At 50.2% G+C, this 26852-nt stretch overlaps 1 protein-coding gene across 2 annotated transcripts in view; it reads left to right on the top strand.

The window, feature by feature from the left end:
• The first annotated feature begins 9775 nt into the window (after window positions 1-9775).
• The window catches only part of Rab11fip4 (RAB11 family interacting protein 4), a 37446-nt gene continuing 20369 nt past the window's right edge, over window positions 9776-26852 (top strand). Inside the window, exon 1 of one of the 2 annotated variants that reach the window (XM_028759366.1) lies at window positions 9776-9890. In XM_028759366.1, coding sequence (XP_028615199.1) covers window positions 9861-9890 — 30 coding nt within the window. In that variant the 5' untranslated portion in view covers window positions 9776-9860. The remainder of the gene's footprint in view (window positions 9891-26852) is intronic. The other variant, XM_028759365.1, reaches the window with a different exon arrangement.

Raw genomic sequence — 26852 nt, 5'->3', positions numbered from 1 at the left:
TACTAAGAATCAGCGGCAGGTGGCTGGGTATGGTAGTACACACCCTTTAATCCAGCACCTGCGAGTCAGAGGCCAGTGATCTCTGAATTGGAGGCCAGCCTGGGCTACATAGCAAGTTCTGAGCCAGCTGAGACTACACAGAGAAACAGTTTCAGAAAACAACAACAACAAAAAAGGCATAGGAAATGATCACTTCTTAGGGTCCCGGCTCCATGGGCAGAGGGGGTCTCCTCAGATCTGTTCTGGAAAAAAGATGTTGGATCTTGAAGCAGGCCTCTTTGATACCCTCAGCTGTCTCTTTTCAAATGCATGTCTCAGAGCTGGGCATCATGTTGAATGCCTGCATTCGGGAAGCAGAGACAGCAGGATCATCACAGCCAGCCTGGCTACACAGCAAGACCCTGAAGAGTCAACAGATACATGTCTTAGGAGCTCTCCAAAAGACTCTGCTAACCCACACCCAGGCAGGCCCTCTGCTCTTCACGGTATGTGAGTGATCCTCAGCCCACTGTATGCCAGACACACAAGGAGTTCAAAGACATCCAGGGACGTGGGCCTTGTCCTCAGGAACTGCAGCCTGCTGGGACCTAAATAAAGGCCGACAGCTAGCGTGTTCCTCACAGCAGCAGATTGTATGCTGAAGGCCTAGAGATCATGACCCAGGCTCTCTTGCTCTCTCTTGATCCCTCTGTCCCCTCACCCTTTCCCCCTTCCCCCTACCCTTCCCCCTCTCTCCACGTGCACATGGCTGGCCTCTACTTCTCTACTCCCTCTCTCTCTCTGCCTCTCTCTGTCTCTACTACCCTCTTAACTCCCCTCCCCATGCCCTGAATAAACTCTATTCTATACTAAAAAAATAAAATAAAAAGAGAGAGAGAGAGATCATGACCTAGGGAATCACTGTCACTTGACGAGACAGGGGAATCGTTATCTGGAGGTCACCCTGTGGTAGAGTTTTACAGGATAAACAGAAGTTTTCCCAATAGCCAGAAAGGACCACACGTCTGATAATAAAGCAGTATTCCCAGTTTGCTTCCAGTTGCCTCTACTAAGCTCTGTGATTTCGGGAGAATCTTTTCTTTCTTTTTTTTAAAATGTACATTTCAATTTCCCACTTTTCTATTTCCTCTTTTTTTTTTTTTGACATTGTCACCCCTTTTGGGACAATTCATCCTCCCACCCCACTCTCTCTGTTCTGGAAAACTGGGAATTGATCCCAGAGCCTTGCACTCTGTCCTGAGCCATGCTTCAGCCCTTTGAGACTCTTAGTGAGGGGAAGTTACACTTGTTTGCCCTGGGCCATTGTGCAGCTGAGCCAGGCCTGGAGACTGCTCACACTTCCCTAACCTAGTGTCCCATGGTGACTGCATGGAGAGGGTCCTTGAGGAGCCGCATGCCCAGCCCTGGCTCTGTGGTGGTTGTACTGATGAGAGGCAAGGGGCTTGAAAGCAGAGCCCAAGGTGTAGAAGCCTGACCTCTGCCAAAACTGTAGCTGAAGGGCAAGAGGCTGGCGACAGCCCCTGATGTTACAGCTTTCCAGGTAGCAAGCAGGTATACAGTGACCATTTCCAGGTGCAAAAATTGTTGCCCGAGTCCTGGAGCTGATAAGTCTTCACACCCTAGAGCCTCTCTATCCCTCACCCCACCTCATTCATCCTCCCCTCTTTCCCTCCTCCTCCCCCTCTCCTTCCTTTTATGTGCTGTTTTTGCTGTTACTGTTTTTGAAGTAGGGTCTTACACTGTAGTCTTAGCACTCAGTACAGCCCCAGCTAGCCATCATCATTGTCTTCAGAGCCCTGCTTGCTTACCTGCTGATACCCTGATACAGTGCCAGTTCCATAGCACCCACTGAGACTTTGCACTGCTCACAGCTGTACCCACAACAACATCTGGAACATAGCACTTCTTCACCCATTAGGAAGGAGTACAGGAACAAATGGTGCCTTCAGCCATGATCATGTGGTCATGCCCATTGCCATCAGTGAGCCTGAAGCAGGGCAGCTGCCAAGACTTTCCTACTCACCTGAATAGGTTTTACCCGGGCCATGAGCACCTGGCTTCAGTGCAGGTCAGGAACCACTGCCTTACCAGACATTCTGAAGGCTCTCAAAGTCGGCAGTGAATTGATCTGGGTGGGATGACCTATCCTGACTACTCCAATCTAGGAGAAAATGAGAGGCAAGGAGTCTGGGAAGAGAAGTGTTTACCTTGTCCTGGGTGTGGTGAGCAGTTACCTGATGTCACCAATGGAAGAGAAAGGAAGTTCCCTCCTAGTCCTCCCAATTTTGAATCAAAAAGTCCCTTGTTCCTTGTCCTTCCCCAGGAGCTCCTTCCTGGGTGACTGTATGACTCAAAGATGTGTGTCAAAGAGGAAACATGGCTTTTCTCTCCATCATCCCCTCCAATCAGGTTTAAATGCCTAAGAAAACTTACTCCTGTGGGCACTGGAGCTATAGGCCCAGGCTCTGTGTGTGTGTGTGTGTTAGGGGCTAACCTTGTCTCATCTATATATTCAGCTTCTAGGCTAGCTAGAATTACAAAGTGAATCCCTGCCTCAAAAAGGAGGCGGGGGAGGAGGAGGAAGAGAGAAAATAGAGCTGTGTACCCTGAAGATCTGGTGTCACCCAATCTTCACAGGATCCAGCCAGGCATTAGGAAGGAGCTGGCCTGAGGCCTTGATGGCTGCAGAGGACAGACACTTATTGCAGGATCCATTCCCGGTGTAGCACAGGGTGTGGAGGTGGAGGAATCCTCACTTATGCTGTCCAGCATCAGCTTTTCAGGAGAGGCCTGTGGATCTGGGAAAGCAGGTCAAGGGATGGGAGCGGGAAAGAGGGGAGATCCTGCTCCCCAGGAAGAAGTTGTACAGCCCCTGGCACAAACCTGAGAGGAAGGGCTTGGGCTTCCAGGGACTCCCAGGTTTCCTGAGTAGGTGATTGGACATGGCTTTCCTTTGGAGTGACAGGTCACTTGGGATGGCTGCCACTTAGGCTCCTGCCTGCCTGCTTGTCCCTCTCTTCCTTTCCTGGGCCTCTGTACCATTATAATGCATCCACTGTGTTCTGAGACGCAAGTCAGCTGACACTTTCTAAGTGTGTACTCTAGGAAACTCTGAAGAGAGGTGACAAAGGACAAGAGCATGCAGTGCAGTTCCAGCAGGCTTTGCTGCACAGTGACATGGTATTGAACAGGAGTCATGTCCAGGGTGTGGGTGTTGACAGAAGCAACCCGCTCATGTGGCCCAGTGTGACTGATATTGACAGTTCTAGTTAATGACTGATGTCTATCATGGAGTGACCTGGACTGGAGGGGGAGGAGGAAGCCTGGCTAAGATCCCGGCTGTCACAGGTAGACTGGACAGCAGGAAGGAGTGAAGCCGTTCCTGACTTGGAGCTGCTTTTGGGTGTGGTTACACTGGAGGAGGGGTTGTAAATGTGGCCTCACATGGAAGATCAGATGCTAAGTAGACAGAGGGAAACTCATATTTTTTTAATCTTAAGAAATGTTTTAGACAGGTGTGGTTGTACACACCTTCGATCCTACTTGAGAGGCCGAGGCAGGTGGATCTCTGTGAGTTTGAGGACAGCCTGGTTTACAGAGTGAGTTCCAGAACTGCCAGGGGTATGTAAAGAGACTCTGTCTCAAAAACAAAACAAAACAAAAACAAAACCTTTTTTTGAAACTTTATTACACTTCTTTAGTGTGTGTGGACATCAGAGGACAGTCTTTAGGAGACCATCGTGTAGGATCCAAGCATTGAACTGAGGTCATCAGGCGTAGCGGCAGCTGACAAGTGACACTACTGGATGATATCTTCTTGGTCACTTATTTATTTGTTTGATATTTCTGTAGGTAGATGCACGATGCTGAGTGCCATGTAGAAGTCAGAGGCAACTTTGTGAAGTATGTTTTATTTATTTGGTTTTTCTAGCTAAGGTTTCTCTGTGTAGTCCTGGCTGTCTTGGACCTCTCTTGGACCAGGCTGGCCTCAAACTCAGAGATCAGCCTGCCTCTGCCTCCCTGTACTGGGATCAAAGAGGCGTGCGCCACCACTGCCTGGCTTTTTTCTTGTTTTTAAAGTATGTGCTCTGTGTGTGTGTGTGTGTGTGTGTGTGTGTGTGTGTATATATATATATATATATATATATATATATGTGTGTGTGTGTGTGTGTGTGTGTGTATATATATATATATACATATATATATATATACACATGTGAGCTCAGGTGCCCTCAGACTTTAGAAGAGGACATCCCCTGGGTCTGGAGTTATAGATAGTTGTAAACTTTCTGATGTAGGTGCTGGGAACTGAACTAGGGTCTTCTACAGGCATACTATGCACTCTTAACCATGGGGCTTCTCTTCCTCTTATCAGTTGCCTGGAAGTTTTGTCTCAGGCAGGGTCTCCACAGAACCCAGCGGGTGTTCAAAGGACCCAGTTTGAGACCCCCAGGGCCAGACTTAGGTGGTGGATTTTTCTTTGCTGTTGGCCTTCAGCTGTTGTCTGCTCATTCAGCTAAGGATGATAAGCATCAGCTGCTTGGGTAATGCTAACACCAGGGAATGTGCTCCTTTCCTGCATCCAAGGTTGGGTGAGCCACTGGGTGCTGGCAGTGGGAGGAAACATCATTATAGGTCAGGAGGGGTATGTTCACCTAAGAACCAGCTGTTGCCATCTACACGACCCAGATGAGCAGTGGTTTTTAAAGGGCAGGAGTTTTGCTTGCTGACACTTTTCTCTGTGAGCTTCTACCAACTCTGGCATCCAACTTCATGGGAGTATGGTGTACCCACACCCACAGGAAAGTCAGTCCCATGACAGAATCAATCTTTCAGAGTAGCTGGGCCATCTGAAAGTTATTCTTGGATACATTCTCTGGAAGAGGGTTTGTTTTGAATGTTGTTTTTTTTTCTCCTCAAAAAGCAAGTCCGATCCCTCAGGAGACTCAAGCCACTGGGCTAGCAAGGTAAAACCAGCAACTAACTCCCAGCTACTCCCTGTCCCTGCTCATCTTCCATCCAACAGAGCAGGAAGGAGATCGGGCTCCACTGGCAGGTAGCATCAGGCCCTGCTTAATAGACAAACTCTGTATGGTTTAGAGTCTAGCCCCGGTTATCTCTGAGCCTCAGGTCCTCCTGTGCGTATAAGGGAACAGAGAGTACAGGAGTTGTTTATCCAGTTTTCTACCTAACTACAGTTTGATGTCACAATTTGTAAAACACAGCCACACCTAAGGGACTAAGGAAGGCTAACCTAAAACACCTGATGTCCCCAGCCTCAAGGGCAGGGGTAGAACTATATTTCCTGCTAACTCATTCTTGGGTGCTTTCTTTGTACAGTGCTGAGTATTGAACCCAGGGGCTTTGGGCATGCTAGACAAGATGTCTTCCAGTGATGCCACATCCCCAGCTTTTCTCTGCTAACTCATTCAAACTTCATTTGAGACAGTCTCATGGTTCAACCTTGGCTGGCCTAGAATTCCTACATAAATGGGACTGGCCTTGAACTCCCAGAGACTACAAGCCCCTGCCTCAAGAGTGTTGGATTAAAGGCATGCACCACTATACCAAGCTTTATTGCTGTTTTGAGACAATATCATGTAGCACAGACTAGTCTCAAACTATGTCGTTGAGGCTCTGACTCCATCTTCCAAGAACTGGGGTGATAGGCCCATGCCTCCATGCATTGTAGTGTTTTGTTGTTCTGTAGGTTGTTTTGGTATAGTTTTCTTTATTTTATTTTTTAAGGGTACAGGGCGGCCCTAGCTGGCTTTACGCTCACTTTCTAGCTGAGGATATCCTTGAACTCTTTATCCTCCTGCCTCTACCGCCCAAGTGACGGGCTTACACAAAGCTTCACAGCCTTTTCCTCCATTTGAAACAGGGACACAGAGATTTGTCCTTAACTCTTGAGTCCCCACATGTTGGTCAGTCCTTAAAGCCACTGGATCCAGTTACCACCTCCACCTCAACATCATTGGTTCCCTGAACCCTGCTGGCAGGTGGTAGGCCTTTCCTGGAAGTCAGGGGAAGATTCTCCCACAAGCCTTTCCATTCCTCCCTGCAATCCACTCAACCCTTCACCGGAAAGACAGTGTAGATAGGGCTCAGCAGAGGTGAAGAACCTCTCTCCAGGAGCAGAATTGTTCTCTAATCAGAACAATGAGGGAGTGGAGTGGAGACTGTGCACAGGGTGTAGGGGGCTTGGGTTTTATAGGGCAGAAAGGGGAATTCTGAAGTGGGGAGATTCTTGTCCACAGACCTATTTTCTGCTTTCCCAAGGTCGTAAATCTTGGCAGAGGTCCTTATCACACTGGCATCTGTACCAGGAGTTCTCCTGGCATGTTGACTCCTAATCTGGAGCCTTCCTGCTCCTAACTGCCCAGGGAGAGTGCTCAATCTTCCCACAGGGAGTTTCTCAGGCTGCCTGAAGCTTTTTTGTTATTAACCCTTCACATAGTTTAGTAATGGCTTCTATTTACTGAGTGCCTGCTTTCTTTCAGACTCCGTGCCAAGTGTGTGTGTATCTAATATAAACATATATGTTGATTTTATTTTTGTTCTTCCCAACATTTAAAAATGCTCCCACAATTTAATTTAATTCCCAATGATTAAGATTGCCAGGTGGTGGTGGTGCACACCTTTAATCTCAGCACTATGGAGACAGAGACAGGCGGATTTCTGAGTTCAAAGCCAGCCTGATCTACAGATTGAGTTCCAGGACATCCAGGTCTACACAGAAAAACCATGTCTTGGGAAAAAATTCTTCTCAAATCATGGGTCTAACCTAAAATGCCCATCAGTGTTCTCTCGACTGTGTAGATGAATTAAGTTTGCAGGGTCTCTCAGCCATGGCCCTTGGTTCTGGGGCCTAACACTGAGTTAGACAGCTGGCGAGGGCTGTGGCAAAGGGATCTGTTGTGGAGATGCTGCCATATGACAGCACAGCTCTGCTCAGGTGCTTCACTGTCTCACCCACACCTCACACCTCAAAGAGGAAGTGTCTTATTTCTATTTTATAGAGGAAGAATCGGAGGCCCCAGCACATTGGGCAACTTCCTGGAGGCAAACAGAAAGCAACAGCAGTGGGCAGTACATATGAGTGTGCCTGCTGTCACTTTGCCTTTTGGTTATTTTTGTTGAGAAAAGGTCTCACTTTGTAGCACAGACTGTCCTCAAACTCATAGCAATCCCCTGGCCTCTGACCCTGTTGGGGTTACTGGCATAAACTACCATATCCAGTTCAATTTGGTTTTTAGGATAATAACCTGACCCACTTTCTGTGAGAAAAGTACAAAGGGCCCCACTGACACCACCTACTCTATAGAGTTCTTAAACATGTCATTCAACGAGGGGGGAAATAAAAAAAAGTGCTTAACCAGACTAGTGTGTTTTAAAAGCCATGGCTGGGTTTCCTGGCTCAGCCAGAGCAGGGGGTTGGGAGGGTGTTGCTAGGTCTCACTCATTTTTTCCCACTGGTTTGGTTGAATGACTGTAGATACCCAGAAGGCATGACTACCTCAAGTCCTGTTTCCTGGAATAGTTCAGATTATGGGCCTTGAAACTGATGAGGAGAAACCAAGGAGGGTCACCTGGGCTTACCCGTGCCAAAACCATTGGAGACCACTGAGCTCAGGTCTCAGAGCCAAGCACCCAAGAGTCTCACCTTTGCCTGGGGTTTAACATTCAGTGTGTTCATGTTGAGAGGGCACACAGCAACCCAGGAGATGGCCTGTGGCATTCCCTTCTTACAGACGGAGTCTCAAAAAGCTTATGGAAACTCCCAAGTCAAGGAGCTGACAAACAGGACTCAAACTCAGGTCTGCTGCCCTCTAAAGCCAAGATACAGTTCATTGACCCTGAATATCTAGGACGGAGACTGGACTGAGACAGTGTGAGAAACCGTCTGTGTGGCATCTATACATAGTTCCAAAGGTCATGTAGAAACTACAAGATATGCCGGGCAGTGGTGGTGCATGCCTTTCATCCCAGCACTCGGGAGGCAGAGGCAGGCAGATTTCTGAGTTCGAGGCCAGCCTGGTCTACAGAGTGAGTTCCAGGACAGCCAGGGCTACACAGAGAAACCCTGTCTCAAAAAACCAAAAAAAAAAAAAAAGAAAGAAAGAAAGAAAAGAAAGAAACTACAAGACATAAATTCAGAGAAGGCCTTACAAGATGGAATTTCTCATTTTCACAGACCTTACGTGGAGGTCCCCTCTAGCTAAGGCTGTCTAAGCAAAGCTGCAACTCTAGTGGGCTTTGACCAGGTAAGCAGAGAGGTAGTTGGGAATTTATTGCTCACACACAGTGGGTGAGGAAGAGGTTGAGAGCAAAGGGCTAGAGCAGTGATTCTGAACCTTTTTTTTTTTTTTTTTTTTTTTTTTTTGGTTTTTTGAGACAGGGTTTCTCTGTATAGCCCTGGCTGTCCTGGAACTCACTCTGTAGACCAGGCTAGCCTCGAACTCAGAAATCCGCCTGCCTCTGCCTCCCAAGTGCTGGGATGAAAGGCGTGCGCCACCACCACCTGGCCGATTCTCAACCTTTTTGATATTGTGACCTTTTAACACAGTTCCGCATGCTGTGCTGACCTCCAACCATAATGTTATTTTCATTGCTACTTTATAACTGTAATTTTGCTACTGTTATGAATTGTAATATAAATATCTGATATGTGACCTCTGTGAAAGGGTCATTCAACTCCAAAGGGGTTGCAACCCAAAGGTTGAGAAATGCTGAGCTAGAGAGCAGGAGGTACAAGTGTCTGTGTATGTGTGTGTGTGTCTGTGAGTGTGTGTGAGTATGTGTATGTGTATAAATGTGAGTGTGTATGAGTGTGTGTGTGTGAGTGTGTGTCTGTGTGAGTGTATGTGTGTGTGAGTGTGTGTGATGTGAAGCCACCTTGCCCATCCTAACCATACCCAAGTACTTGTGTCACTGTGTAGAGTATAAAGAACTCAATAAGGTGGCTTGAGGCAAGTCAGGAAGGTAATCGGGCTTTCCCACAGTTATGTAAAACCGTGGTCCTAACATCTTGCTTGAATTCTAACATTTCTGCCTTGTTTAAATCTTGAATGATGTGAAGGCCTAAAAGGGACGGTGTTTCTGATGGAAATCCTTCTTTTTGTTGAGTTTTCTAGTTCTTATCTTGGTACTTGTTTCTTGTATACTTGCCACTTGTATCTTGGTACTGGGCTAGCTGTGGATAGCTTTCGCTTGGTGTGAAGAAAAAAAAGTTGTGGGTAAGACTCCAAATCAGACTTCAGCTGGTGGTGGGTTGGGGCAGACTTTAGTTCGTGAGTTTGAGCCGGATAGCGCTACCTGAATCTCGCAGCACTGAGATATAAAGTTTGAGTAGTGACATCAAACAGGGACATAGCACTGAGAGGGAGGAAAATTAAGTCCAAACTCTGGTCTTTGATCTGCTGCAGTAACTATGCGCTCAGACAAGCTCCACCCACCGAGGCGCCGACCGCGTGGCCATTGGCGGCGCCTCCGCCACCTGCCCCTTACCTTGGGTGGGCGGGGCTACCTGGGCCCCGCCCCCGCGGCTCGGGTTCCCAGGCCGCGGAGCCTTAGGACCCGCCCCCTGCGCAAGGCCCCGCCGCCTGAGCCCCGGGAGCCCGGGCTCCTCGTGATGTCACGGCAGCTTTGATACAAAGAGCCCCTTCGGCCCACGCGGGTCTCCCGGCAACGGGTGCGGGCGGAGGCGGGACCGGCGGCTTCAACTGGTGCGGAGCAGCGCGCCTCCCGGATTGTTTTCTGAGCACGGTACTGGCTTCCTCCCCGCACTCCCCGCCCGACTAGACCAGCGGCCGGCGTCTTGTTCATCTGCAGTGGCCCGACCTGTGGCCGGTCGGGGGATGCGCTCCCCGCCGGCTCCCGGATGCCAGGTAAGCAGCGGTCATAGGACGCACCTAGCTTGGCCCCAGGAGTGAGAAGTCGGCGGATTAGCCTCCACCCTCCCCATGCTAGCCAGGGAGATCGGAGTACCTTCGCAAAACCACTGACCCCTCTGCCTGCTCCGGGCCCCTCGGCCCGCGCCCAGGTGCGAGCGTGAGCGGAACCACTCGGTGCTGGAGGAGGGTGGCCGCTATCCCTGTGGCGCTGTTCAGTAGTGTTTTAGGGGTATCTGGTGGGACTGGGAAGGGAGCTTGTCAGCCCCCATCAGTGCCCAGCTCTTGGCTGGGCTGCTTCCCTAGGGAGCTGTAAGTGGCGAAGTTTTTTCCGTAGGTGATGGCGACTGGCTAGTTTACTGCTGCTCCCCTCTCCCAGGATATCTGAGGCGTCAGAAGACAGAACCAACCTAGCGTAGGAATTTGAGACAGGACCCTTGCTTCCCTTCAGCAAGATGCTTCTATGGGTGGAGGTGTGTGCAGGCTACCAGCCTACATCCTTGAGTCCTGTAAGAGCTCACAGTCCACCTCAATGTAAGTTGTTGATACAGTTGCTTCTCTGCTGCGACAAGTGTCTCCCAGGGCCTAGCATCGCAGTCTCTGTAAACCTGGTACCAACACAGCCCTAGACAGCATTCCGTACTTGTCACCTCACCACCTCCCACTTCTGGTCTTGCTTTTCCCCACAAGAGCTAGAAATGATTCATTGCTGAACTCTGAAGGACTCACAGTTTTCATTGGCTGATTTGTAGCACCCCTGACCCCCATAAAGCAGCAGAGGAGTCAGAGGTCCTGCCTTGTGCTTGGTTCTCTATTCCTTTTGGATTGGGCCCCACTTTGCACTGGTTCCTGAGATCTCCAAACCTCTGCCTCCCTTCACAGAGCAAGAGGCAGGTGATAATTGCTTGGGTTCCCACATTCCCTGGGGCAGTTTCCAGGGCCCTTCCCAGGTGAAAGATGGTGTCTTGTTATTGCTAGGGAAAGGAGTCTCAGTGGGGAGGGTTTTATAACTGCAAAAAACCATTGCTGTCTCCTCTACCCACCTTCACTAGCTGAGATCTCATGTTTCAGCCCCAGCTTCTGGTATTGTGGCACTGACTCAGACTTTAACCTGCTTAGCGGACTCTCACAAGAGGCAGGGTTAAATACCCAGGGAACTTTATATGTGGGACACATCCTTGCCCTCTAGAGGACCTTGAGTTCTGAGGTATAATCTGACACCACCCAGCTACTTTGAATGCCTGGTCCAGTTCATGTTGGTTCTTTGAGGTCAATGGGCTATAGATGTGGGGGAAGCTGGTGAAGAATGCGTGGCTGTGGTCTTTAGGCAGCACAGCTTGGTTTAGTTGGCTACCTGGTTGGAAACCACTTCGGACCATTGGGTTCTGGGTTTAGGTGTGGGGATCAGAGTAAATGACCAGGCATACCTGAGAGATAAGACTGGGCTGCAGGGCAGGGATGGTTTACTGGCCAGGCCAGGTAAGCAAGCTGGAAGGTCTAACCTTTGCCCCAAGGGAGATCTTATGGGACAGACTGCCTGGAGCCTGTCCTTGGAAAGGGCTTTAGCCAGGGGAAGAAGGAAAGGCTGAAGTTAGAAGGACCAGAGTGGTTTGAGGTGTCCTCTCCAGGGTTCTACAGGGCAACAGCCTGGGGGCAGGAGGAGATTCCCTTCTGTCTGTGCCAGGCCTAAAGCAAGCTGGCACCTCCTGGCCTCTTGCTGTCCTGGGAGGCCTTTCCCTGGGGACTGTCCTAGCTCACTCACTTTCCTGATGGTAATGGTTAGGTGCCTTGATTTAGGGGGCTGGAAGTTCTTCTTGGTAGCCTATTGTTCCCATGGTTCCTCCACAGTGAATCTTGCCTTGAGGGATCTTAGGATTCTACTTTTGTATATTTATTTTAGGTGAGGGTTAGGAAGAGCTAGAATGGGAGAGATTTCCTGTGAGATTGCAGACAGGAGGCCATCTCTAGGGTTGGAATAGCCTATGCAGAAAGTTCCATCTATCCTCTGGCCTATGCTGTCTCCTGGCACAGGGCTTGTGTTTTAAATAGGAAGATTCATTGTCTGGCTCACCATCTGGCATTAGTGGGGTCTCGCGCCCAGGCCTTGCCAGGTACACAGGACCCTGGGGTGGCGCTGTTTTCTCTGGGTCAGTTCTGCATAACTATTATGGCATCAAATCACTGGTCACGACACGAGGAAGACCATTCTGGTGTCATTGCTAGAATAATGGGGGCCCTGCCCCAACCAGCTGGGTGTATGGTTTGGCGTGCCTACCTGGTATATCACTGGACGTTGTGATCTTCTTTCTTGGATGGCACCTTGTCTCCTCTGTCAGGTGGCATTTCAGAGCATAGTGCTTTTCCTGTTTCTGTCAGTTCACGTTGCCTGGCATAAGACTGCTTCGCTCATTCACTGCATAGAAACGTAGGTATCTGATCTTGGCCAGCTTCTGTCTCAGTGTTGGCTGTGGCACTGAGTGAGATGGATGTGAGTCCTTGCTTCCTGGAGCTGTGTTATGGGAAGGAGGCAGACTAGCCAGAAGTTAGGTATCCAGTAAGATGGGGTGGAAAACAGGCTTAGAGGAAGAACAGCGGGGTTCTGGGTTTTTAACCAGTGGCCAGAGAAGTCTGCTGAGAAGGGACACCGTAATGGAAGAGTAACAGGCGGCAGGAACAGTGACTGTAAAGTTCCTGAGTTGGGTCCTGTGACTAGCATGGTGTGTCCAGCAGGACTGCAGGGTTTAGCTGTGCATGGAGACAGACCAGGGGAATAAGCTCTGAGAGCCGGGAGGGATCCTGCTGCTGTCAGACAGCTGGGGAGTAGGGTGAGAGCAGCCGCTTTGAGGCTGGAAATCTGCCCTGGTCACCTTTCATGGCGCTGCTGTCTTGTAGTCCTTAGAGTGGAGGGGTAAATGGCATCTCTCAGGGAAGAGATGTCTTTTTGATTGAAGCTGCTGTCAGCTTCCTACCCTCAACCTGGGACTGGTCAGATAAGCCTGTCCACGTGACTCTGCGTGGGCACAGATCATGTGTTCTCCACTACAGAACTGGAACTTGTAGAAGCCTTGCTGGTGACACGCTGGTAGCTGTGTCTTAGAGTTGTGCTTGGCACCTGTCTCATTCATACTGGTCAGCTCCGTCAGGTGGGGCAAGACCAGTTATAAGACCTACTATGTAGCCCACACTCTCACTGGCTCCTTCTTGTCTCTGTCTCTGACTGTCTGCAGATCCTCCTTGGCCTCAGGTGGCTAGATATCCCTCTACCTGTGGGCAGTTGGCCTCATAATTCAGGACACCTGTCCCTTAAGGATCCCAAAGAGGCCTTCACATACCTGGGCAGAAGCTTTGGGGTTTATCTCTACCTGGGGTTCAAAGCGTGTGTTTTAGACACCTCTCCATCCACTATCCCAGTATGATTTGTGACCAAGAGTTAGGGTGCCATTGAGTTCCCAGTGGCTGGAATGGGTTGATGGCTATTTCTCCTGGGCAAGACAGTTGGCAGCTTTCAGCTTGACCTCATTTCAAAGCAGCATTGCTCCAGAGGCTACAGTGGGCAGCAGGTTGTGGAAAGTATGCCTGCCAAAGCCTGGGCTTGGAGGTCTCATTTTCTCATGCCAGGTGTCTGACTGTGCGTGGCAGTCCTTGGGTGCCTAGGGCCTCATCAAGCTACTGTCAATTAAATGGAATTTAGCATTGGCCAGTTCATATGGGCCCATTAGAACTGATGGACCTTACTCGGGCTCCAATGAAGTCTGATTCTTAGGGAGATAGAACACGGTTTCTCAGAACCTTCATGGGTACCTGGGGAGCCTGTTGATTCCTTCCTTGACTTTACAGCAACCTGGAGCTGGGATGATCAGCAAAAGCAACTGCCAGGGATGTGTATATCCTGGAAAAGTCTACTGAAGGGCCAGAGCCATAGTTGTCTGGGTGACCTCCAGTCTCAGCCTTGCCCAGCAGTGGGTTCTAGTAATGGCAGTGTGTCCAGCCCTGCTGCTTTCCTCCTTTAACAAAGAGGAAGGAGGATCTCCCTTGGTCAGAGTTGTGATTCAACCAGCTTTGTCTTCTCAGGCAAATGAGTTCTTCCCCAACCATGTTAACATTATTTAAAAGAAAACAGATCTGGCAATTACCTAGAGCTGTGTCTTTGCTTGTGGGATCCTTACCTTTATATTGTTTTAAGTGTGTGTGTGTGTGTGTGTGTGTGTGTATGTGTGTGTGTGTGTGTGTGTGTGTGAGAGAGAGAGAGAGAGAGTTTGTGTGTGTGTGTGTGTGTGTGTGTGTGTGTGTGTGTGTGCATGCAGATGCCCTCAGAGGCATCAGGTGTCCCTTGAGTTGGAGTTATAGGCAGTTATGAGCCACCTGATGTGGGTGGTGCTGGGAACCAAACTTGGGTTCTTTTAACTACTGACTCATCTCTCCAGCCTTTGAATATTTTTTTTTAAAGTGTGTGTGTGTGTGTGTGCACTCATGTGTGCCTGAGTGAAAGCTCTGGCAGAGGCAGAGGATTGGATCCTGCCGAAGCTCATAGGCAGCTCATGTGCGCTGGTAATCCAAGCTTGGGTCCGAACCTCTGAGCTGCCTCTCTATCACCCCTACCTTTTTAAAAATAAAAACCAGGGGAAAAAAAAAATCCAAAAAAGGTATGGTCTCACTATGTAGTCCTTTAGGGCCTGGCTATCAGTGTGTGAACCAGGCTGGTGTGGAACTCACAGACATCCTCCTGTCTCTGCCTCCCCAGTTCTGGAATCACATAGGTACATAGGAATATGTCACTATGCCTGGCTGAGTCTTTCTCTTTTAAGGGTTTAGGAGAGGAAGGCCTAAACAGAACCAGGGTGTGGGAGAAGCCAAGGTATTCTCTGGTCATCTTGACCCCCACAAACCCCCTGTGTCCTCCAAGCCTGGTATCATAAAAAGAGAACCCATACTTCCTAGCTCAGCTGGCTAGAGAGGAAAGGGATTAGAGCCAAAGCTCGGGAGGGTCTGTGTGTCTCCGTGTCTCTTGTTTTGGCTCCCAACTTAAGTCCCTGTGTTCAGATGGGAGAATGTAAAAGTTGTTCCTTTGTTTCTGTTCACTGGTTTCCTGTGAGAGAAATGCTTGTGTCAACCACTGGCAAGTTCCTGTGCCTCGCACCACCTGATTCCCAGGGCCTGTTTTCGTAGGGTAGAAAAATAGGTTTGGGAGCCTGAAAACATCTGAGCGTAGACCTGGCTTTTGGCGCTCCACCACTCGCTGCTTGAGGTAGACCGTTTCATTCTGTGCCTCAGCGTCCTCATCTGCTGCACAAGAACAACAAAAGTACTGCTTCCGGGCACGCTTCGTGACCCACCAGAATGTAAAGCCCGAAGGGTGATCCTGGCAGCTTCCCCAGCTTTTTCTCAGGGCTGATAAGCTCAGTCCCCAACAGAGTGGCTGGCCAGCTGGTGTGTCTTGATGAAATAGGAAGGAAGGGGTTTGGGCATGGGGACTCCACCTCCTGAGGGTCTGTCTGTGTAAGAGAAGCAAAGTCCTTTCTCTGTGCCTGTATTTTTAAAGAAACCAGCTTGGTCTCTGCATATCAGCCAAGCGGCTGGCACCCGTGTGGCAATCTGTGAATGAGATGCAGAGCACATTTTGAGGTGACAGCCTTCTCCCCAGGGGCTTGGTGTGGGGCAGCACTTGGGGCTGTGCACTCTGCATTGCTCTGGCGCCCCCCCCCATCACAGTAGTCTACAAGGGGAGTGGCCCCCTGTTCTTCTACAGGACCATCCATCTTTCTAGCTGTGACCTGCCTGTGCCTGCAGTGCTACTGTCTGCCCAGCAGCCCACAAAATCTGCCTTATTAAAGCACTGTGGCTTCATCTAGCTGCAGAGGCCACAGGAGGGCTGGAGAGGGGCCAGGCTAAAAGGTTCAGGCTGTACAGCCACTGGCCACATTAGGTGACTGTCCTTGGTAGTCTTCCAGGGAGCCAGATGTACCTGCTTGTCCAGCTTGGCTGCTTTGAGCTCTGCAGATCCGCTGAAGTGAGGCCAGACAGCCTGACTTGGCTGGTACAGTGGGTGGTGGTCAGAGCACCACTGCCTGCTATAGGGAGGTAATAACCTTGAGGCGATGGCCTGGGGCCTGAGGCGAGTCCTGGTTTGCAAGGCAGTCCTGGCCAGCACATCTCTGTGTAGTTACCTGTGTAGTTGGTAGTTGTACCAATTATTGAAGACGACTGGAAGGCTTTTCCAGCAACAAGGGGGGCAGGAGACAGAATGTATTTATGTCCATGTGTATGTGCTTGTGTGCACACTCAATACACGCTCATGTATACAAGTATGAATGCAGTCATTGGCCACCATGGGCTCACACAGGATAAAGAACTGACTGGATCCTCATTTCCATTTATACTCTCGCCAGATTTTGAGACACCTTTTCCCTTTAGCATGTTGACATCTCCGACTGGTGTGTGTAGTAGAGTTGGTGGTGTTATAACTTAGCTGACAGCACCTTTCCTTTCTTGGTGTACTTAAAATAACCGTGTATCTAAAACAGAGGCAGGTTGGATTTAATGAAACACAGAAACTAGGTAACCTCTGGAGAAATTATGTAATTTGCCCAGTTTCTGCAAAGCAGGGACAGAAGAGCCACCTGTAGTGGTACCAGCATTGATTGAGGGACAGTATTATGTGGTTCAAATGGGCAAGCTTGTGTACTGGGCTCAGATCCCTGTGGGCTCTGCAGCTGTGTGGGTCTGGGATAGCAGAACAGCCACTCTGAGCCTCATGTTCCTTCCCCTCTACATGAGCCCACAGTTGGGGGGGGGGGGGGGAGAGAGAGAGAGAGAGAGAGAGAGAGAGAGAGAGAGAGAGAGAGAGAGACCTTTCTCTGTTCCTGCTGGCTGTCATCTCAGTTCACACACTCCTCTTCCCTAGAAGGAGATCAAGAGCGGGGAGCTGTTGCAGACCCCCAGTCGCACCCCAAGGCAGCGGCAGGAGACTGATGTGATGAGGACCTCTTAACTAGTTAAAATTTAAAATGTGTGTGTGTGTGTACGTGTGTTTTACTTCTGTGTATATCTGCGCCATGTGCATGTCGATGCCTGCAGAGGCCAGGAGAGGGCTTTGGTCATCTGGGACTGGAGTCACAGATAGTTGTTAACCACTTTGTGGGTGCTGGGAGCTGAACCCAGGTCTTCTGGAAGAGCACCACATGCGTGCCCTTAGCTGCCGAGCCACCTTCCTAGCCTCCTTGATTAGTTTATCATCCTTGGACCTGGACCTTCCCTTCTTTCATTTTCTCACTGTGCCTGAGGTTTTCTTCTTACATATACTTTTCTTCTTTCAAATCTGTCTCCACTGGAGTTTCCTGGGGCCGGGAGGACAGGAGAATTACCCTTGGGTCTGTGCTGTGGTTTCTGCCCCCTCCACCCAAGCCCCAGTGCTGCCAACACTACTGTCCCTGTTTGAACAGGCTGCATATGTTTCAACTTTGGGATTCTCTGGTGCTCAGAGTTCTTCACTATGAGGTTGGATAGTCACCAAGACTTTGAGGATTCCTCCGAGCCTTCCTCTCTGAGCCGAATATCAGTCCCCAGTCCTTATGGCACTGTGAGTCTTTATGTCTGTCTGTCTGTCTGTCTGTCTGTCTGTCTGAGTTTCTCCCTCTGAGAGTAGATGAAACATGTGGTAGGTGCTTAGCCAATGACCCTTCTCACTTGGTTGTGACAACATTGTGCTTCTCTAAGTGACAGGCATCACAGAAGGGTCCATGGATGCTCTGGGCAGGGAGTGGTGGAGTCCTGTGAACAGGTGTCCTGAGCTACCATTGTTTAGGGGGGCTGGGCTGCAGCAGTTGGCAGAATGGAGGTGGAAGGTAGGGGGAGTCCTGAGCCATCAAGGACTCTGGTGGACCATGGAGATACTCCCTGGGATACTTTCTGGGCCTGGTATATTCTTTGAGCTGGGAGCAGGGTTTTCGGGCAGTGGATCATGTTTGAGGTCCTGGCAGATAGGTCTTGGGAACATCTTGGTGATGGGGCTTTGCCAGGGGCTTGGTGGGAGCAGCCAGCTCAAGGCAGGCTTTATGAGCAAGTAGTGGCTTCACACTGCTTCCTCAGGTCTCCCCTCAGTCCCTTCACTGTCTTCTCTCAAGGTTCTGGTAGCCATTAGCTGACTTCACCTTTTGTGAAGCCTCTTCTTTCAGGAGGTAGCACTAACTTGTGGGTGCTGCCCGCAGAGGGTGGGCCTGATAACAGGAGGTTGGTGCGTGTCAGAGGAAGAGATTGTGGAAGGGCCGAGCTGCTGGTCTGAGGAGCAGGTTCTATCTACTGACATGCTCTTTGAAGGCTGGTCTCCCCTGTGAATCTGCAGCCTTTTGAGCTCAGGGTACTCGGGTCCAGTGCTCTCTTACCTGCCCCTACTGGGCCAAGTTTGGGAGGGCACTAGCAGAGGCCACAGGATAGGAGGGACTCCAAACTAAGCTGGCAGGAGGAATGCTGGAGCCCTGAGCTGATGAGAGTACAGGAGGGCAGAGCAGGGGAGGGGTCTGCACACAAGGCCCTGGTCTAGGTGGTGTGCATGGTGAGGGAGGAAGCAACTGGCTATCCATCCTGCCCTCCATCAGCTCGCTCATGGGTCTGCTCCAAACAGCCTCTCCAGCAGCTGTGGGTGAATGTTGGCACCTCACTGGGCCTTCCATGGCCTAAGGGGTTTTGTGGCAGAGGGAGGGGGGTAGGTCCCCTTTTGGCTTCGGGTTTCAGGCTGTGTGTCACTTCACTGGGGACACTCCCCACACCCAGGACAGAGAGCTGACCGCTGCTGCTTTCCAAGCCTTCACCTGAAATCCATGCCCCTCCTGCCACAATGATAGCATATGGAGCTCTCAAAGCCAGCCCGAGAGCGCTGGGCCATGTGAATAATTAAGCCCTCACTTCAAACAGCCACATCTTTAAAAGCTATAATTTGTAGCCTGAAATAGCTGCCTGTTCCAGGAGCCAGGAGAGCCCTTGTGCAGGCTTCAGTGTAGTCTGTGCATTTTGCTTTGACAATAGCATGTAAGTTGCCCTGGACCACAGTTTCCTGGGAGAGCCTGAGGCACAGTGACTGATGGGAACAGAATCTTCCCAGGGTGCTTGGGGAATAATTTCTTGGAGAACTCAAATCCAGCGTAGTGGCGAGCCTGTAATCCCAGCACTTGGGAGGCAGAAGCAGGCAGGTTTTTGTGAGTCCCAGGCCAGAGGAGGGTACAGAAACGGCAAGATCTTATCTCAAGAACACACAAAAAAGGGAGAGAACATAGCTGGGGTGTCTGAAGTGCGGTTTAGGTTCATGAGGCCTAGTTGTAGATGGGGACGAAAGGAGGGAAATGGCAGTGTGTCAAGGAAGCCCGGACTGCACTTGGGGTGCAGTCCTCTGTAGAATATGCCTCTTCACAGGATTTAGGGGAGAAAGCTAGAGTTCTCCCTGGTGTGTGGAGCAGCCTGGCCATGGGTGGCCAGTGTGGCTCCACAAGCCCCCTCTGTTTGTGGAGAGATCTTCTGTGTGCCTTCAGATAGTTGGGTGAAGGAACCTCAGGCCAACAGGAAACGCCTCCCTGGACCCTCTGCTCCTCCGTGACTGGCATGCCTGGAATTCTTGGGGCTAGCTGCCGCTTTGCTTTCCAGATGTGGAAGCAATTTAAATTCTGTTTTCATAAACCCTGGGAGTTTGCCTCCAAAGTCCACGTGCTTGTTTGAAAATCAAGGTCATTAATTCTGACTAGTTAGGAAGGAGTAGACCAGATATCCTCTTTGAATCCTTCTTGTTAAAAAATAGGTTCACTGGGGCACTTGGATATGAGACCCTGGGTTTTTGTACACTCACACCTCACCCAGGGCTGAGTTGAAGGCGGGTTCACCTCCTCCTGTGAATTTTTCTTGGAGATGATTCAGCCGGACTCTGCTGGAGCTTTAGTTACCATCACTGTACTGAACAGCTGTGGGGGCAGGGGAGGAAGGCCCTCAGGAGGCTGGCATCACAGCTGAGCTGGGTGCCCACGTGTCCCCAGACTGGTAGAGGCCCTTCTTCCTGTCCTGGCCACAACAAAGGGAAGAAATCTGCTCTGGATTTTAAGTAGCCAGAAATACTGTCTGGTGTAGAGAAAATGGAAATATGTTGCTCAATTACTGGGCCCTTCTGTCCACAGAGGTGGCTGCCCCAGGATTAGAGACTGTGTGTACATGAAGGGCCTGTGGTTCTGTGGCTGCCTGCACTATTCACATCTGTTTTGTAACCCATGAACAGGATTGTGGACAAATAAAACCACCTTTGCTGTTGCACTGTCTGACTGCACTGGCATTTTTTTTTTTTTTTACCCCTGAGACAAGGTTTTACTGTGTAGCCCTGGCTGTCCTGTAACTCAGTCTGTACAGCAGGGTGGCCTGGAACTCAAGAGATCTGCCTGCTTCTGCTTTCCAAGTACTGGGATTAAAGGTGTGCACTACCATCCCTGGCCTTAATATCCATGGATTTACTAATTTTGTGTGTGTGTGTATATGGGCAGCTGCATACATCTGTTTATGGGTGTGCACATGTGGGGAGCCTGGGTGGAAACATCCACTGATTGGGGATCCCTGTGGGCTTCTCCTGAAGCTAAGGGAACTAGCTGTTGGGACTATCAAAGTAATTCAGGCCTAGTAGTTTAGATACTTGACATAGTTTTCCCAAGGGTTCTGGAAGCTACATTTGAGAGCAGGGAGCCGACAGGAGTGTTTCTTATAAAGTCTGTGTCTTTGGTCGTCTCCCTTCCCCACACCTTCATTTCTCCACACTCTTCTCCCTCCTAGTTGTTTTGAGTAATTTGTTTTATGAAATAGGGTCTCATGTAGCCCCACCCCGGCCTCAAACGTGCTATGTAGCTCTCATGAATGGCTTGGAGTCCCTGGTGCTCCTGCCTCTGCCTACAGAGTGCCGGGCTTACAGGTGTGTGTCACCATACTCACAAGGACGACAGTCACGTTGGATGGAACTCACCCACCATGTTTGTAAGGACAGCAGTCACGTTGGACGGAGCTCACCCTGATGGTCTTGTTTCTATTCAGTTGTTTCTTTAAAAGATGCGAACTCATACAACAACAAATTCTGAAGGACCAGGTGCTGAGTTTTACATATAAATTTACATACATTGCTGACGGGCCTTGAGAGCCTTCCTCTAAAGGGAGGAACAAAATGAGGGACACATAGCCTAAGATCCCAGGAGAGCCTCAGTGGAGGGAGATAGCCCATTTTCATACACAGGTCCACCCCCAGTGAGGGTTCCTGATCAAATGTACCATTTGGAGTTGGGGGCAGGACTGGCTATTTAGGGACTCGATTTAGCTATCGTTGCCTCTTCAGAAGCTCTCCTGCCTGACCTCTGGTAGTCTTGTGGGGTACTTGGTCCTCTAGGCCTGGTGTTTCTGGGACTTTGACCCTGGAGTGGTTTTCTTTAAGGGTGCTTTGCTTGTTTTTAGCACTTTTATTTTATTTGGTTCTTCAAGACAGAGTTTCCCTGTGTAGCCCTAGCTGTCTGGGAAGTAGGTTTGTAGACCTAGCTGGCCTCAAACTCAAGAGATCTGCCTATCCCTGCTAGAAATATTCTCTTTAACCCCTCTCAACTTGGAAAAACGTATTTCCAGATTTCCTAACCAGAGGCGGATCTCGTCCGAGTTTAATGTCCCACCAGGTGTGACATGAAGTGACACTGAAGTTGGAGGGCACTAATCTAGAAAACCTCCTTAATATAGCTGCATGGCATTCTTTTATTTGATTTTAGGCAGGGTTTCACTGTAGCCCAGGCTGACCTCAGTCTCACAGTGCTTCCTTTACCTTAGTCTCCGGTTACTGCCGGTGTAGGTGTGAGCCACCAGCTCCTTTTCTTGTGGTCCACCAGGCCAGTTGTCTTACAAAAGGTATGGTGTTGCCAGGCGGTGGTGGTGCACGCCTTTAATCCTAGCACTTGGGAGGCAGAGGCAGGCGGATTTCTGAGTTCGAGGCCAGCCTGTTCTACAGAGTGAGTTCCAGGACAGCCAGGGCTATACAGAGGAAACCCTGTCTCGAAAAAACAAACAAACAAACAAACAAACAAAAGGTATGGTGTTCATTTGTTTGGTTTTTGGTTCATTTTAGTGACAAGTAACTTGTGGTATCTCTTGCTGTGGGTCCCTGCTGGCAGGACACTGGCCAGTGTCTGTCTTTCCATTAATGATGCTGTTTGATTACTGTGTTAAAGGAACAGTAGCCTGCTCAGTGAGAGTGTGTGTGTGTGTGTGGTGTCTCTGGTACTGTGCACGTATCCAGTTTCCCATAAGCCTCTGATTTGTTGGCTTTATTCTCCTGGCATTCTCCTGGCAGTATGCTGTGTGAACCCGGTCAGATTAGAGGTGTTCTCACCTATCTTCCTCTAGTCCGCCATTGCCTGTTCCTTCTACCTCGGGGGAGAGAAACTCTTAGTCTTAGAGAAGCTCTTAGTTCTCCGAAGGTTCCAGTATGTATTTTGAAACTTGTAAGAGATGCATGAATACGTAGGAGGTCTACATCTTGGTAAATGGATCCTACATCATTTTTAAGTGCCTCCTACCTCTTGAATTACTTCTGAAACTGTGTGGCCCTGCCAGCTTTTTTTGGTTGGTGTGGTGGTAAGGGGTGTGGCTTGGCAGTAGGGCCCCTGCTCACCTGCATGAAAAAGAGAACACTGAAATTTGAAAACCCAATGTATACATATGTATAAAAATATAGTCTAAGAGAAAAATAGAAAAAAACTAAAAATGTGGAATATTAAAATAAATCTTTGGATATAAAGAAAAAAAAAAAGAAAAAGAGAACACCGGAGCAGCAGCCTGTTCCTTGGCAGTGCCAGATGGGCCCTGGCCAAGAATGTGGGCAGCTTCTTTCTCCCTTCAGTCAGTGGGCCCTTGGTCAAAGATAGAGTAGTCTGGGTCAAAGGTCTGGCTGGGCATTGATTGGTTTCCAGCTCAGGCACTGGCTGAGCCACAGCCTTCCGGACAGTTGGACATGTTTGTCAGCTAGACAATACTCCTGGCCAGAGGTGCGCTGCCCAGGTCTACCTTGGACCCTCCTTGGTGCTGCACCTCACTCCAGCTCCTCTCTCTGGACTTGGCTGTTCAGATCCCTTAACACTGCTCTGCCTTTGTGTCTTTTGGGATGTGCCTATCTTTGATCTGCTTTCGACTGTTTGACATCTTCTTTCTAAGTTTCTCTGGGAGCTACAGCCTGTCTACTTTCCCCTAATCTCTGCCATCTCCTGTCAGCAGGTGGGAGTTGAGTGGTGTGGGACCTGGGAGGGAGACAGTTGAAGCTGGGGTGAAAGGCTGTGTGGTCTTCCACAGGCAGTGGCTGGCTTGTTCGTGTGCCTATGCTCTGTGTAAATAGCACTAGAGGCCTGAGAAACCCCAGCATGACATAAAACCAAAGAGGAAATACCTGTTGTTACTGCAGTGCCCCTCTTCCCTCCCCTCTCCTATCCTGAGACTAGTCAGTCGCAGGTCCAACTGAAGTTAACATTGGAATGGCTGCATAGTGATTGTCACCTGGGGGCTCCTGCTGAGGGGGTGTCTTGACTTAAGGTGAGACTCTTTGGGGGTTCAAGAGTAGACATGGATAGAACCTAGGGACCAAACCCTGCCCTGACTGCCATCCTTGGGAGAGGTGGGTGGGGTAGCTTCTGGGAAGGAAAGTGTCCTTCTCTCCTGCCTTCTGACCTATGCCTCGTGCATCAGAACAGGAAGCCCAGGGCTACAGAGCTTTGATCTCACAGAGGAAGGCTACTCTCAGAGCAGTGGAGATGGCTTAGTGACCAATTCTCCTGTGGGTTCCCTTGGCCTAGGTCAAGGTCTGGTCTTTTGCTTGGTCCCACCTTTGGCCTGTGATTGGCACCGGGGGTTGGCAGCCCCAGGGGAAGTCAGTTTCTGTCAGGGTTGCTTCCCAGCCACCATGGTCAGCATGTCTGTGTGAAGAGGTGGGTTGTGAGGGTATATGTCATTGTAGGCAGGCCTAACCCACCCTCTTTGAATTTGGGGTGTTGGTACCATAAGCCCCCGCCCCCCTCAATGGAATGTTCCTGCCACCCAAAGGAAAATCCATCATGACCCTGGCCTGTTCCATATCTCCAGAGTATTGACTGACCACACACACAAGAGATTCCATTGTTGGTCTGGCCCAACAGCCATTGCCCTTCTTACCAGTGGGAGGTTTGGCCTGTGCCCACTCTTCCCTCTTCCCTGCAGTGGGGGATCCACGTGTACCCACGGGTGCCTGGTTTTCAAGGGAAGCTGAGATGTGCCCGCCCAGGCTATTTTTACCCAGCCCTGTCCCCACAGAGCTACGCTTTGGCTCCAAGTCACCGCCTGCGGAGTGGAGCCTGTTGCCAGAGCTGGGGGTGGATGAGCCCGCGCCTCAGGGCCTCCTGGACTCCCTTCTCTAGGCAGCATCTCCTCTTAACACTTATTACAGGTTGTGACTTACGTGCAGACAGACCTGCCAAGGCAGTGGGCAAGAGAGGACCCTGCTGCAGGGAGGAAAAGTTAACTGGGCCTCCCAGAGCTGAGCCTACCTCTGTCCACCCCAGTGTATCACTGAGGCGTCAGTCAGAGGGAAAGCCTCCCTGGGGTTGGATAGAATTCAGAGTGCTCAGGTGTGCCCCTGGGTACCATCCTTTAACATACTAATGACAGTAATAGTTCACATTTATCAAGTTTTTTCCATACGTTCTAAGACCGATTACTTAGAACAGTTGCCAATTCACTTAACTCCTGTTGTGGTTAACTCAGCTGTATAGATGAGGGAACCGAGGCACGGGGTAGGGTAGTTCAGTAACCGAAAGGCCACAGTGCTCATATGTGGTGGAGTGTGACTGGAACCCACTGTAGATCATGTCCCCAACGCCCACCTTCTCTTTGTCACGTTTTCAGCGTCCTCAAGCAGTGAGCTGTCGTCCTTGATTAGATTCTCTGTGACAGTCCTGGTCACATAGGCATCATGGATGCTCAGAGATGAAACATCTCATCCAGTAGTCACACCCCTGGATGGTGACCACAACACAGTCTTAGATCAGTGGTTCTCAAGCTGTGGGTCACAACCCCTTGGGTTTCCAAACAACCCTTCCACAGGGGCCGCCTAAGACTGTCAGAAATCATGGGTGTTTACATTTTGATACATAGCAGGAGCAAAATTACAGTTATGAAGTAGCCATGAAAATCACTTTATGGTCACCACAGCATGAGGAACCGTGTTTTAAATGATGCAGCATCAGGAAGGCTGAGAAGCGCTGCCTTCGATGCTCTTTGGATGGTCATCGGGGTCTGTGGCGCAGTGCAGTTTGATTCAGGCAGTGCTCAGTCGTGTGCTCCTGTAGTACTGGCTGCTGAGGCTCAGGACGTAGACCTCCCTGTGGCCACAACTTCACTCTCCTTGCTCTTGTAGGGAACAGAAATATGTAGTCATTCTGTATGTCTGTGTTCTCTGTTCATCTGTGTTTCACTGCCAGGAAACCTAGGGTGTGTGACCCTGATATTCCCCCTCCCCCTAGATTCCCCCTCCCCCTGAGATGGATTCGCGTAAACACCAAATGAAGCTGTTTGGTTTGGGTCTGGCTGCACCTCCTGCCTGCCCAGCAGGGACAGTGGGCCATTGTGAGTATCCTGAGGCTTGGCAGGCCCAGCACGTGTACTGATACTGGGTCTTTTCAGCAACCCTTGAGTTCAGCCCTTTCCAGTTTCCTACAGTGGAAGGGGTGGCTGTGGGGCCTTCTGACGGGTGAGCACAGCTCTTGAGACTGAAGAGGGGCTCCCTGAGCAGCCTGTGTGCCTTCTGGCAACCACTTCCAGTTAGAGCCAATTCTGTTCACCCCTAGATGAGGACAAAGTGGAAACGCAGAGGTAGGGATACTGGGGATGTAGCTGAGTCCTGTTTCCCGGACTTGGGCTCAGTACTGTCTCCAGTAACCCCTGTTCTTGGATTAGTCCCCAGGCCCAACCATATATATCTGTGAGGATCTTGCTAGCTGAGCAGCCAAGGACCTATGGCAGGTCAGACAACCCAGGCCCTGAGCACAGCCAGCCCTGACTTCAGGCTCCCACAGCTGATACTTGCGGAAATTGTCATGCAGCCTCTCCGGCAGAAATGACAGTCCCTGCTCTCTAGAGGAAATCCCAGAAGCTCATAGAGGTAGACTTTTGTCCAGGAACACAGGACTTGTGAGCAGCTGGGTCTACCAGGACTAACTGCTAGGCTCCAGAGCTATGCCCTCCACTGGTCCCAGCCACACAGGTCTGCTGGGTCTGCACAGGGACACATTGCATGTACTTTATCTTCTGTCACCCCTCGGACCCCAAGGTTGGGGAAGAAGGTATCCCTGAGTTTGGATACAAGTAAGCCATGGTGGCCTAGACGGACAGGAACTCTGTGTAGGGTCGCCTCTGCACCCTCAGGGACAGAACCCTGGGAAGCTAGATAGGGCCACAGTACTACCCACTGAGGATACTGCCCTCCCGAAGCGTCCTTAAAGACCAGACGTAGCCTTTCTGTAGACTCTGAGGAGGCCTCTATAAGCTCCAGGCGTGGACCTGGACTAGATGCCAGGGCAACTGCATGATGACTGGATGCTCCTGTGTAGTCATGTCTCCCCTTCCCCCTGTGTGCACGGACACACACACACACACACACACACACACACACACATTGGTGATCAGGACAAGAAGGAAGAATTCTGAGAGTTAAGTCTCAGAAGCTGCTCTGAGCATTCATATTTCTCAGTGGAAACTCAACCTCCTGGGATACCAGTTTCCTGCTCTCCAGCTCTCAGGACAGGTCCTGGGCGCCACGGGAGACGCAGGGTGTACACCTGTGCTTTCTGGGTCTCTGATCAGCATGGTGATCAAGTGGAGTAGTGACAGTGCTGTCCCTTGTCTCACCACACATAGCACTTTGGGGAGAGACTCTGACCAACAGAGGTGGGG

This window comes from Grammomys surdaster, unplaced genomic scaffold (genome assembly GCF_004785775.1).
Source record: "Grammomys surdaster isolate TR1022 unplaced genomic scaffold, NIH_TR_1.0 126278, whole genome shotgun sequence".
In the NCBI taxonomy this organism is placed as follows: Eukaryota; Metazoa; Chordata; class Mammalia; order Rodentia; family Muridae; genus Grammomys; species Grammomys surdaster.
Note: the sequence above shows the minus strand (reverse complement) of the source record. Positions and strands in the feature narration are given on the sequence as shown.